At 36.2% G+C, this 14576-nt stretch overlaps 1 protein-coding gene across 1 annotated transcript in view; it reads right to left on the minus strand.

The window, feature by feature from the left end:
* The window catches only part of LOC140734841 (potassium voltage-gated channel subfamily KQT member 1-like), a 535989-nt gene that overhangs the window by 384673 nt on the left and 136740 nt on the right, over positions 1 to 14576 (minus strand). The window contains exons 12-15 of the mRNA XM_073059426.1: positions 14338 to 14500; positions 4965 to 4991; positions 3994 to 4053; positions 3302 to 3419 (exon numbers count right to left, since the gene is read on the minus strand). Coding sequence (XP_072915527.1) covers positions 3302 to 3419; positions 3994 to 4053; positions 4965 to 4991; positions 14338 to 14500 — 368 coding nt within the window. The remainder of the gene's footprint in view (positions 1 to 3301; positions 3420 to 3993; positions 4054 to 4964; positions 4992 to 14337; positions 14501 to 14576) is intronic.

Genomic DNA, 14576 nt, shown 5'->3' on the forward strand with positions numbered 1-14576 from the left:
CACAATACTCAAGGTGTGGCCTCATCAGGGCCTTATAAAGCCTCAGCATCACATCCCTGCTCTTGCATTCTAGACCTCTTGAAATGAATGCTAACATTCATTAAACCCATAGGAAAGTCAAATATGGTGCAAAAACCATTTTTCAACAAGAAAATCCCATTCAGTTACATAGGTTAATACCCAAATACTAATCTCTTTCTACTGCAAATGACACACATTTTCTCTTTTTATTATTTGAATTTTAATCATAATAATTAAGGATTTGGTTCAAATAATTTAATCAGTTAACCACAATATGGTAAACAAATAAGCAGATGGTCCTTCAATTTACTTAATAGATGCATAACAGCTGCATGCCCAGGGCAATGAATCATATAATTATACTTTATCTCCTATAGCACCGGTGCTATTGCATACACAATTTATAACATGTTAACATACAGGCAGTACAGCACACAAACAGGCCCTTTGCCCCATGATGTTATACTGAACTATTTAAGCAAATGAGATCTGATTAAACTAAACAAAAGATATATTCTATATGATATGCAGCCAAAATCATGTTCAAGTTTAATTGTCATTTAACCATATGTGAATATGCACAAATTCAGCCAAACGAAACGGTGTTACTTTGGGGTAAGGAGTAAAGCAGAGTACCAACAATCATTCACAGCACAAGGCACACATGACTCATATAAGACAGCAGTAAAATACAGTCACACAAAAAATATATAGCCTAAGTCCCTGAGTCCATGAGTATTGCAGCAGTCTGCAGTTGAACACAACACACCCTTTCTTCTGCTGAACAAAAACTGGAGAGCAGCATCGACTCCAGCATGGTTGCCACATTGTAGCACCTCTGGCACTATGGTGGAGAGTACCGTCTTCAGCGCTTCTCTCCTGGGCGGCTGCAAACAAGCGACACAGCGGCTCGAGGACTAGTCCTCGCTAGGACCCCGTGTCCACCCCCGCCATTCACCAGTGAATCCGACTTGCAGCATTTCACATTAACATTGTCAAACAGCGTTTTGTGATCACAAGAAAAGCGACTACGATGATCACTCACTGTTAGACTGCACACCTTCTTTGTAAACTCATTCAGGTGACTCCTCAGATGCAGGTAGCAGCACTATCCACACCACATCCAACTCCTTCAGCATCTCCGTTAATAAGCAATTCATCTATAGTGTAGACCTGTCGACTAGGTTCTTAATGTCTTTAAGTTCTTAATGTCCAGCAAGATCTTGTGATCATAAACAAATGCATTTACTAAAGGCAATAACATCTTTTGTTGGCCCCGTAGAAACTGCTGTGACTGAGCGTGCCACCATTTTACCAGAGACCCACCCATTTTGGAGAATCATTTACTACTACACAGAAAATTCTAAATTAAACAGAAAAATCCAGCAATAATACAAATTTAGACAAAAATAAGATACACAGATGCTTTTTCTTTTTGTCTGTATAGTGCTTATATTGAGGATTCGCAGGTAACATGGCAAAACACAAGCTAAGATTCCTAACTATGTCCTAACAATATGCCTTAAAAGACTATCCTAAATATATCATCCTTCTGCTGCAGTCAGGCACCAATTGTCACCTCACTGAATGAGATAGTTAATTTAATAATGTCTTCTATAATGCTTCCATTGCTTCATTAATCAGTCTGAGCTCATTGATGCTATGTCAACCCAAACGTATAAGACCAATGATCTAGTCTGCTATTGTTAATATAGTTGGCTGTTTTCAGGTTCCAGTTTTGCTGAAAAGACAACACTAAAAAAAGTATTTGAATTCATATTGAACTTTAGAATCTTCAAGGTGACACAAATCACCCCAGAACCAACATAAAACAGGCAGGCAAGGAAGATCTCACCAACATTCATGACTACAGTTACCAATAAATCTCTTTCATCAGTCCTGATGAAGAGTCATAGCCCAAAACATCGGCTCTTTATTCCTCTCTATAGACACTGCCTGACCTGCTGAGTTCCTCCAGCATTTTGTGTGTGTGACACTCTTTGGTGATTATCTCATTTTTATGTTTTTATGAGACAGATCCTCAGTCAAAACTACTAAAAGAGTTTCACACACAAAATGCTGGAGGAACCCAGCAGGCCATTTTACTGCTTACGTGTTACATACTTTTTCCACATTTCCTTCTAGTCATGTAATATCATTCGTAAATTCAGAGTTTCCATGCCTGGGCTGATTAAGTTCTCGTTTAGCTAACGTACTGCACAATTGTGCTCACTGTAGAAATTGAGGAGTTTACAGTCATGGTTGATAAGATGAAAAATTGGCCTCAAGTGTAAATCAGAGGAATTACCAGAGAGCCAGAGCTTAATGAAATGATGTTGTATTAATTTATCATAAAAACAAGAATTTTCTGGTTTGTATTTTAAAACTTAGTTAAATATAACAACATATTATCTAATAAAATATAAATAATCCCAAAATGTTTTATAATAAAATAGCATTCAGCAACCAGTTCATGTACAATAAAGAATTATCAAAATGAATAATTACTACTTTCAATAGATTATAAATAGCTACACCAGATGTGATGAAATCTATGGGCTAGAAAAAGCTGGTTACTGTAGAGACTTGGCTCAAATACTAATCAGCTTCTCTTATCATTACAGAACTATAGCTAACAGAATTATGTTGTGACAAACTAAAGTTATTTGAATTCTCAAAAGCCTCCAGACTCTATAATTGAATTCTGCCTGTTGTCACACGATAGTCAAAATTACTGGGCAAAGTATCCTAATTCATTATTTCAATTGAATAATTACTTGAAGCCAAGGGAAAGCTCATTTCCTTCCAAATCAAAACATGGGTAATCTTTTCAACACTTTTTAAATTAAAAACATTTTATCCTCATGCTAATATCTAGTTCACTCCATTTCCACAACTGCCTCTGCCTTTTTGCCTAGCTGGCCATTCTTAGTATCAAAAAATGAAGGTTGACATTTTTCATTCGAGAGAAACAGATTCCTAATAGTGACATTGTTTACTTTCAAAGACCAAATTTCAAAATTTCTGTTGTATTTTCCGGTATATGGTTGTTGAATCAAATTATGTGTATTTAAAAATCAGGGTAAAATATATTTAGGTTTAAATAGGTGCTTATGTTTCTTTTGAAGGAAAATATTTTGTCAATTTTATCAAGTGTCAATTGTTATTAAGCTACCATTGACTCAGAAGCAGTCACCAACTAATGTAGTACAGAGACAGATTAACAAAAGATGGTAGGATATGCAAAAATTAAATGGATTCAAATCCTGACTAGACTTACTGTAATACATCTGTCACCACCGGCAGTGCTGATTCTTCAGCCATCAAGTCCATTCCATCAGTAAAACTGCTGGTCCGTGAAATATCATTTGGATTTCCTTCAATGGCACGTTTTCTCACTTTTAAAATAAAACGTACAAAAATAGAGATATTAAAATACTTTTTTGAGACAAATATGATTTTCAGTGTGAACTTGCGAACTTAGAGAGCACCAACATTATCACAAAGTTTAGTGTTGCATTTTGATTTGTCATATTGGCCTAAGAGATCACAAGCTACAATAACAGCCTGCAGCTTAAACATAAATATTACTCCAAATGTAGTTAATATTAATTGACAGGTATCATCATTCCATTATTTTAAGGATATTCTAATTAAACTAATACAATACTGTGACATTATAATTAAAATATTTCTTACAGCTTGCTTCTATGGATGTCAAGACACAAGAATGAATAATTATATATATATGTTATATGTTATATATATAACATGGTACATGCATTTATATTTCATTATTAAGGATTGAAATTTATTTATTAGAATTATCAAAATCTATGAAAAGATTTTATTATTAAAAACAAACCCACATTAGCGCTGACTATTTCATATATTATGAGAAAATACTGTATGTTTATCCTAGAGAACACAAAATTCTATTGTAAAAAGTAATGTTAGAGATTCATCTGGTACCTGGTGATGAGGGACAGCTTGAGGTACAGATGGTGAAGGAGGACCAGGAAAACTGTCGATCTGCATGCACAAAGCCAAAGCAAGGCAAAATCCACAAGGGAGGTGTAAAACAGGATCATTAATCTCCAGTAAAGTGGGAAGACAAACATGCAGCTGTTAAGACTAAGAGACTGATTTTTTTCCAGTCTGAGGCAGGTAAGAAATTACAGCATGCTGGTGCCAAGATTTGCAAGAACTTCACCAGTGGAAACTTACATAAATTGCAAGAATTAGATGAAAGGAACGCTTAAGTCAAGCTGAGATTGGCCAAAGAAGACTTTGCAATAACTCGGATATAAACAGTCAAAGAACTTAATGAATAATTTTTATAGTCATACAATAAAAATGCCTGTTGAGTTCATGAATCTTGGTATAAAATAAATGATTTACTAGCACATATTAATCAAGTAACAGACAATGACTGCTTGTTATACATGCTTAAATGAATCGTTTGGTTTGGTAGTTGCACAATGGAAACAAATGCTTAGAGTGTCATTGACAAAGCTCATTCTGCATTCAAGGCAGACAGGAAGCAAGGCAGATGAGTATGTAATAACACTGACATTCATTAACAAGTATTATCTCCAAAATGATTGTGCATTTATCTCAACGACTGATTTCAGAAATAAATTATTAATACCGCATGAGAAAGCCAAACAGATTAGTGAAAAATTATATACTGCAACAACAGACACCAATAATAATATGCAAATAGATCATTGAAACAATGAAAAAAAGCACTAAAATCAACCATCTGTTTAATTTTCCACACAGCATAAGAGAATTAAATGGAGAAGGAAAAAGCATTGATGAGAACTGATGGGGAAAATTATTTATGGAGAGGAGAGTTGAGACAAAAGCAAAATTAATTCCTCAACAATTACAATTCCGACTGCAGCATCTGAATAATTGTTACATTAGGGCAGACTTACCAGATTGTCTAAACATCCTTGTAAGACCTGACAAAGCAGAAATTAATGTGCAAACAAAGATAAGCATGTAAGATTACTCCTCTGTGTCAGTCTCATCATTATCTAGGCGATTCATTATTTTGCGAACAAACATCTATATGATATATTTTAAGAATTATTGTAAAACAGGTAACTCAAATTGCATACAACTTGTATTTTTTAATTAAAATACAAATAATATTGTTGTTATTAAATTATCATTACAATATGATGGATGATATATACTTGATACACCCATCAATACAAAAATTCAGCTTTTCCAATCAATGTATAATCTTCCTATTCAATGTCAGAGAAACAAAGTTTTTTTCTAATCAAGTGAACAGTTACTATCACCCTAGAGATGAACACAGATTTGTCCTGCTCTCTTGTTGCACATTTCCAAGATTCCACATCAATGTCAACATAGTGACTCCTCTGCTGCTTCAATCAAAAGTTTGTGGGGAAATTGCTGAAACTTTTTAAGCAGGTAAAACTGAGCAATGGAAATTCAGAACTGAAGTGACTAAGGGAGAATAACATTTGTATATTTGTTTCTATTTTCCTAGTTTACCAGGAGAAACTCGAGGAAAGGTGTTCAAATAGTTCTTATGGTAGAGCACGTCTCTGAATCCTCCAAAGAAAGATCAGTTCACACATGCCAATCTCTACAACTACAGGGATCTCCCTCCGTCTATGGAGGAAAAATAGTCATGTTCTTTTGCTGCTTGTGAACACCACTGTGAGCAACTCATGGCTGTTCCTTCATCTCCCCTAGAGCATGAAAATCTACTCATGTGTAAAATCTAGTGGCCCCAATGAGGGTATCATGCTTCTCCATAGAGGAATCTCCTTGTTCCTGAAAAGTTTCACTTGCCCCAGGTGGTACAGCAGTGAACTCTCTCCCACCTGGTAGAGAGGGCTTGATCAACATGAAATTCTGCAGAGGAAGAAAGATATCTGTACTGACTTGGCAGATGTTACGTAAACCAGTGGATACTGTGTGATAGAATTGCCACAAAAGCTCTTGCAAAGAAACGCCTGTCGGAGCACACAGATTTATCCAATCAACCAATCAATAAATCACCACCTACCATTAACTGAGGCACCCATGGATGCTAGGTTTGGAACCACTGTGCTAGCAGAAATGGTACAGGCAGATGCAATATCAAAATCTGAGAAAAAGTAGATGGGTACATGGAATAGGAAGGGATCAGAAGGATATAGGCTAAGCACAAGGTTGGTACCTTGTATTTCCTCACTGATTAACTCTATGATTAGTAAGCTCTTCTCAAGCTTCGAGTTTAACTGATGTTTCGATGACAAACTCAGCCACCTTCATCATGGATGATGCCTGTGCTTATCCAGTTCAGTGGTGTATATATATCTCATTTTCCATCCCTTCTAATTGGTTAATCCTCAACTCCAGCTCTTATTTAGAGTGAGTCCTTCACCTTTGTTGAAGTTCAATTGTAGACAAGGTGGGACAGCAGAAAACTGATCAGTTGAGGATTAAGCAGTCAGAAGGGACGTACGATGGGGGAAAATGTACCACTGGACTAGATGTGCCTAAACATCATCCCTGATGAAGTTGGCCGAGTCTGTCATCATAACATCAATTAAAATCGATACCTTTACCTGGTTGGAAGCCCAAGAAGAGCTTATTCGTCATATACACTGGGAAGCACTAGATCCTTTTTAACTCTATAACTCTAAAATATTTTGAGCCACATCCTAGCAGGCTCTTCTGGTGCATCTAGAAAAGTCACCTAACTACCCACCATACTCCACCTGTTCAGCAACAACCTCCTTCCTACATCTCTCACATTTGCAAATACTTCAGTGCTATAATTTTAAAACCTGGGAGCTCTTAGCATCTCTGCTCCGTGGCAACCATTCTAGTGCTACTACTGGCTCGCTGTCTTTAACACATGACACCCTCCTCTGACTGCTGTGCAGCAAAGTATCAACTATTGTGTTCAACTTGAGGTTTCCCCATCAAGAATTACAGTGGTCCAATTTTAGCTCTTCTCATTAGGTCAGAAAAATGCTGATGCTCTTTCATACTTGTCTCCAGCATTGTTTAAGTACATCAAAAACACACTACTATAGAAGAAAATATTTCTTATAAAATAATTGCAATGGTGACAGATGCCTCAGCATTGACATTGGATCTCTTTTAAAATTGAAGGATTGTTTTCTTTTTTCTACAATTTTATGTAATTTCATTATGACAAGTATTAGCCATCCCTGAAATCTGTTTGGAAAGGTCATTAAGTCAGACAAATAGCATGAGGGAGCAGAATTAATGCACAGTCTAAACATCCTGTGTTAACTACTGTATCTCTAATACTAATTCAGCAATGTCGCATGGTCTTTGCATAACTCATCAAATTTACTAATCCAGCAAAGTCATCAGGATGTGTTCAATCTCATGCTTTCAAATAAATCAATGCACAGACAAGAAAACTGATGATGATAAAATTTCTGGACAATAGTTTGACATTTTAACCTTGTTGCACCTCGAATATATGTATGTACTCAAGTGCATATGTGCCCAGGGAACAAATTTAAAATGAATGTTTCTGATGTCAAAATAATGATTTACACAGCTTTCAATTTGTGGAGTAGTAGACAGCAGCTCCTTTCAAATTCTAACTTTATGTTGCAAGTTGTTCTTATTGACAAAGTATGCAGTAAGGTCAAGGAGAACCCAGAAAGAGCCAATGATTCTAGTCAGGGTGTGATGTTCCTAAGGTGGAAACCCGATATCCCAGACACATGATTTGATCATATGACGACTCATTTTGGGACATTTAATCACATCATGAAAACATTGTGCTGTCTGGAAAAAGTGGGATGGAGGGGGGAAGATGGGAGGAATGAAAGGACAGCAGAAGATAATCATTTTGGGTGGGAAGAGGAAAAGAAAGGAAGGAAACACAGATGTGTCTTAAGAACTTTGCTTTAACAGATGTTGAATTCCGCTTACATGTTTGAGAGATAAATAAGAAAGGAAACGCATAAAAAGACTGTTGCGGATGAAACAATAATTTATCAAGAGCAAGTATAAGACAGGGGTTCCCAACCTTTTTTAAGCTATCGACCAATACCTTTAACAAGAGGTCTGTGGACCCCAGGCTGGGAACCCCTGGTACAAGAGATGGTGAAATACTTGATTGTGAAGGGTGTAATAACTAACTTAAACATAATCAAGAATTTTGAATAGGGGATCACTAAAGTTGGGAATATAATTATATAGATGCAGAATAATCTAGAGGATCACAGTTCATGTTAGATCTAGTCTTGAAAGGAAGAACAGGATTGCCGCTCCCCCTAAAAGTGTCAATAAGTGAAGCTGTGTGTCAAGAAAAAGACTCTCCATAGGTAAGATCTCAGGACTGCATCCAATGCCACACAATATCCACCAAAATTAAGTTCAAGATAAATTCACCTGATATTGAAGAGAAATATCCCTAAAACTTCCTCCACAACATTTCAGGAATGATCTGTATACATTAAAACATACACCTATTCTTTCCAAAAGTCTAGAGTACGAAGTATTTGTCTGTTGTTGGCAAGGAAGGCAATAGTGTGTTACAATCCTTTATAATTTCTTGTTATGAAATCTAGAGAGCAGAGCTCATATGGAATCAGGATTGAGGGTTGAAGTTCTTGAGGAAGGAAATACAGTGCTGAATTTTGGATTCATAAATGGGGAGGATATTTATACATTTTAAGAGAGTGTAAACATTGCTGTTACCTACCCCCGTGCCCTCCAGGAGTTGGCATGGAAGACACAGGTGATATTTTGCAGCTGTTGCCTCATTTAGGGAAAGGCCCGATATAAGGCCAAACCCCATCCAAAAGGAAGACAGAGTCAATAAACCTCTCCGACTGCTACCTGAGCAATCAAATAGCAAACGGCCACCTTATTGTATGGTACAGGCGCCACAGTAGCATGGCAGTTACCACAATGCTATTACAGCTCAGGGCGTCAAAGTTTGGTGTTCAACTCTATACGTCCTCCCTGTGGAATGCACAGGTTTCCCCAGGTGCTCGGGTTTCCTCCCAGTGTCCAAAGACGTAGCAGGCAAGCAAGATAACTGGTCATTGTAAATTGTCCCCGATTAGTTCGTGGTTAAATCAGCACTGTCGAGGGTTGCTGGGCAGGTGCATCTCAAAGAGCTGGAAGGGCCTACTCTTGAGCTGTATCATTAAATAAATATTATCAGCATATGCAGGGACCATGATGTGAACCCCCCTCAGTATCAACGATCAGCAAGGGTACAGAGATTCTCAGACACCTAAACTTTGAACTTGGGGCACGCCGTGACCAGAATCAACCAGTGTGCTTTGGGCGGACGTCCAATTGGGCAATTCAGTAATTCAGCTGGAAGCTGTGCGTCCGTCGGGAAGGGAGCACCACCTGAACTGAAGTGCAGCAAGCAGGTAGTTTGTTGGTGGATACATGAGAAGTTGAGAGAAAATTACCTGCAGCTGACTTGCAAGCACGAAAAGAAATCATCTAAAAAGGTTGAAGGCATGATGCCCTTTAACAAAAGGATTGGAATACAAAGTAAGTAAATAATGCTCCAGTTCTGTAGATTTACAATCAAACCCCATCTGAGGTGCTCTTTTTGGTTTTAACCATCAAATGGAAAAATTATATGCTTAATTAGGAGTGATCAAAACATCAGAAGGGCAGCAGGACCTATTAAGGTAAAGTCATGAAGATTACATAAACAATTGATAATTTGTTGAGTTTAGAATGGTGTGTAGTTATTTAATCAAGATTTTTAAGAATATATATGGGGTTCAATATGGTAAGTTCAGAAACTATTTCCTCCAGTGTAAGAACCCAGGTAGAGATTGCCAAATATTAGAACAATGTTTAACTCATGTAGAAGTGAAATAAGAAAGGATATTCAGGAAGAAAGTAATGGTGGTAATTTTCTTCATAAAGAAGAATAAATAAAACTAATCTGTTCAATAGTAAAATAGTTTTGTTCTTTGAACAGCAAAAAACTGATTTACAAGTCATGCCAGAGTTTAAAGTGCATTTTAAGGTATACAGAAGTATAAAATGTATAATAATAAAAAATGTTTTGAGTATCTAAAACACCATAACTAAATTTCAATAAACGTTATGCATTAGTTTTGTTGAAGTAACTCACTTGCCATAAAATATTACTGCTACGTCAGTTTATTTCTACAGTATTCTTCCTCAGTTAACCAATGATCTTAACGGAAATTACATTTACAAAACTCCCTCAAATATTTTTATTTAATTCACTGCGGTTATTTCTTGGGAAATTAGCGTAACTTTATTCAAACTTGTGCAGGAATCTGACTGTTTAATATTGACTTTTCACCCTGAGGACAACTACAAGAAATTAAAATTAAGGAAGAGAGATTTACTCATGCATAATAGTTACTGTATTGGAATGAATCCTGCAACAGAGAATCTGAAGAAAGCATTGAGAATTGATGAAAAGGAGTAGCATGAAGAATAGGTATCTTGAAAGATAGAAAGCTTGTGGAAATTTTCATTCTAACACTCATAGCATTCAGGTTAAATTGCTGAGCACTTCCAGAGCAATTCTTTTGAAATGCCTTTTGTGGGGGAGTTTGTTTTGGCTTACAGCGCCACAGTGAGGAATAAACTGCAACTGGAAATTTGCTACAGAAACAGATTACGTATATAGAATCTCACGGTATTTTGCAAAGCATCCCTATCAACTATAAAAAAGTACAGAAATCAAGCAGTTCACAGCAAATGTGTTTGTGTATTTAAAAAGGAAATAAGTTTAATATATTTTAAGATGTTTAAAAAGCTAAATAAGTTACAATAATACATTTTCAGTGATAAGTTAAAGCAGATAGAGCTTTAGCTAATGCTAATGATATATCCTGTCAAAGCAGTGGGCTTGCACTATATTAAGCTATGTTAATACATGCATTTAACACAGCAATTCTCACATTACCATTTTAAAAGCAGCAATAACAATTTGGGATGGAATCTGGGGAAAATGGGATCATGAGGTTATCCAAATCTCTGTGTAATCACATTTAATTACAGTGAGACTTAATATGAAGAGACAATTTTCTGGTGCAATTTAGTTTTGCGATGGCTTGCATTGCCTTTCCATTTTGTTGTAATTGCCAAACCAAAACTAGGAAAATAAGCAGTTGGTTCAGAAAACAAAAATCAGCTTTGTATCTTTAGCTAAATTTATATGCAACAATTGAATAGAACATCAAATTTTAAACAATTCATTTCAAAAATTAAAGAATACAATACAATCTTCAGGAAAATAAAAATCTTCAGTGGTGCTCCAAATCTATTGTAACAAAATGTGAATTCATTGTCAACATGCTGTTGAGCTGATCATTACCAACACTTGAACATTTGGGGTGCTCTCAAGTTCTGGGTGCAATTCCATTTATTGTGTTCTTTTAACGCTATTACAATCCACAATTTTAATCACATTTTTAAAATTCAAATTTAAGGGCAGTTATAAGTTTCATATGCACAACATTAGATTGCAGCAACAGGATTAGCAAACTACATTAAAATCAGTTGTCAGTAGTTTTTTTTTTACCTGAGCAAAAGCATTGATGAGATACTAAATACAGCCTTGCTCACAAACAATAGTAATACCTAATGGTTTTTTTTTTAAAATCCAATAGCTATTCATCATAGAGTCTTTCTGTGGGCATTATACTTTGACAAATTCACCAGTAATGAGTTGTGTACATGACCTGTAATTACTAGTGTCGAATAATGATTTCCATCTGCTTTCCGATTCATTTGGCATTTGTTCTCTATGTACACATTCATTCTAGTTCAAATTTCTGAATAGCAATATTTAATTTAACTTCATATGGAATCATTTATTGCATTTGCTTTCCTTTTATATAAAGAATAAACTATCTTCTAACGCAAACACAATAACCAAAATACAGGTGATGCAGCATTTCCTACATGTAGTATATGTTTTGCTTCTGCTCCAAAATGTCATCTGGACACTGGAGATTAATGGCATGAAGTGCAGCTGATGAGGGCATTAACACGCGCTCAGCGAATACCCACCAGACTATGCAAGTCGACACCATTCTTGAGGTCTAACAGTCTGCGATAGAGATTTGACATCAGCATTGCACTTTTTTAAAATTCAATGTTTCAGCTAACACCCTCCTTTAAACTTGCACAGCTGAACATGCAGTCACCAGCAGAGAGTAACCGCCACTTCTGCCATTTAAAGGGATTATCAACTACTGCTAGGTTTGCTGGTGATTGATTTCTTTTGGATGTTGCAATGATTGTACAAGTGTTTGGTATTTTTTGGGGTCCTTTAAAATTGTTGAAGTCTACAGGGAGTGATGTGGCAGGTGTTGGAAGATTTGAAGACTTCTGCACAAACTAGTTGCTTCCGTACAGGAACACAATACTAAGCATTTCCCCTTGCGGTGCAGAATTACAAGCAAAATAAGCAGTCAGAACAAGGAGAGGAAGGAGAAGCAAGGAAGACTTCCAGTAGAGAGCTGAGGGTAATTTTCTTAGCTAACCCTTAGTGAAAAACAGCATGTTAAAAACAATGAACCTCTTTCGATGCTCTTGCTGAAATCTCTCACAGGCAACCATATTACATCTCTCTTTTAAAAGCTGAAGGCCAGCTTCAAGTGATGCATACCAGCTTCGACTAGAGACAGACCTCACAATGTCAACACATTACAGAGCATAGATCTGTAAAAGCAACAATAATATTGTTGCTACTGGCTACAGATTGTGAAAAGAAGCACAGAGTACATGGTAGTCTGATACCTGCATTGAGTGCAATGGGTGTGAGTAAATTCCATGGCCATTCTCACAGTTTTCACAGGTTTAACTCCAAAAGCAGGAGAATATATGAAGCCAAGCAATTACATATCCAGAAAATCACAGCCAAAACTTGAAACTTCATAACATCAAACTGGCAAGTGGATATACAGAAACAAATAACACAAAGTCATTCATTAAACATACCCATCCTTGGCCACAGTAGATCCTTTTCTGATACTTCTGTGTTTGAAAATGTCTTTAGTCAACTAGATGATTGCACTGACAACTCACAATATCGTCATCATTGATTTCAGTTTCCAGACAACTAATATGCAATGGAGACAACAAAGGCAGCATGTCCTGAGACATGCTGTTATAACTGGTTTCCTAGTGGCTCTGTCTACATTTGTTTCTGATATTACATATTGTTTCCTTGGTCCTTCTCTGATCCTGGTCATATTAAATGAAAAAGGCTGGCTGAGATACTGTATGTATCAAGCTAACTTCAAAAAACACTCAAATTTCAAAATGAAATCTAATTAATTTGTTTTAATAATACAACTTAAAAATATAAATATTGGCCAGGACAACAATAATAAACACTGTGCTTTATTGAAATGGTGCACTTGAACCTCTAATACCAAAAAATATCCACAATTAAACATCCATTTCAAAGACAAAACCTCCAGAAGTATAACAATCAGTGCACAGAGAAACGTCGCCAGATTTTGTGTTGCATCGTGGCACAGAGACCAATGCTTGATCTTGATCCTGAGATTTGTCTGCATGGAATTTATCTATTTTCCTGGACTTGGGAGGATTCTCCCAGGTGATCTCCCACATGGCAAAGACATGCTGGGCAGTAGGTTAATCGAATACTATAAACTACCCCAAAACATGGGTGGGTGGCAGTAGATTCAGGGAGGATGCGAGAGTGAAGATTACCTATTTGCCTAATGCATGACTCTAAACCCACAAAATGATGGATTCTGAGTTGACTAATTTTATTCACTACCCTTCCTCCCAATTATTGGACTGACTATTGTGCACTTTCTAGGATATAAGATTTTAACTAAGGTTTTACTGTAACAAAAAACCAACAATATCATATACAATAGCAACATCCACTATATTTGGAAATTATGAGTACAACTACCAAAATTATTTTGAAAATACATTAACAGATGGAACAATGATCCTCATAACTAATTAACTAGGAATGTGGTGGCAAGATGCTTTGGTGAACTACTCTTAATGATTAAATGCAACAGATTGAGTTGCAAGGCCAGTTAAAGGTCAACAATACTGGTGTGAGTCTGAGAGTCATAAACAGACTAAAATTAGCAAGGAAGGCAGATTTTGTGTCCCCTTCCTGAACATGACTGACCAAATAACTTTTTGCAAAAGTAACACTGGTTCTGGAGTTATCGATATTGATACCAACTTTTATTCAAAATGCTTTACAAATATCTAGCCACCATCTACCATGAGGGGGATTCTAGTATTATATACATATATATATATAAATACCTGATGTCTCATCAATAAAAAAGGTGACATCTTTCTTATCTTCCTTTTCATCAATATGGTCATAGGTTATCCGTGGTACTGAAAGGGCATGTTCTCCAGTATTCACCGCAAGTGCTGCCTCATTATCTTGTCCTGTTTTGCATTTTCTTTTATATTTTTTGAGCTATAAAAGAGAAAAAAGGTTAGTAAATATTTAAATTAAATGTGATATTCCGATGCTGACTTTATTTTTAAAAATG

The sequence above is a fragment of the Hemitrygon akajei genome, chromosome 10, assembly GCF_048418815.1.
Source record: "Hemitrygon akajei chromosome 10, sHemAka1.3, whole genome shotgun sequence".
NCBI lineage: Eukaryota > Metazoa > Chordata > Chondrichthyes > Myliobatiformes > Dasyatidae > Hemitrygon > Hemitrygon akajei.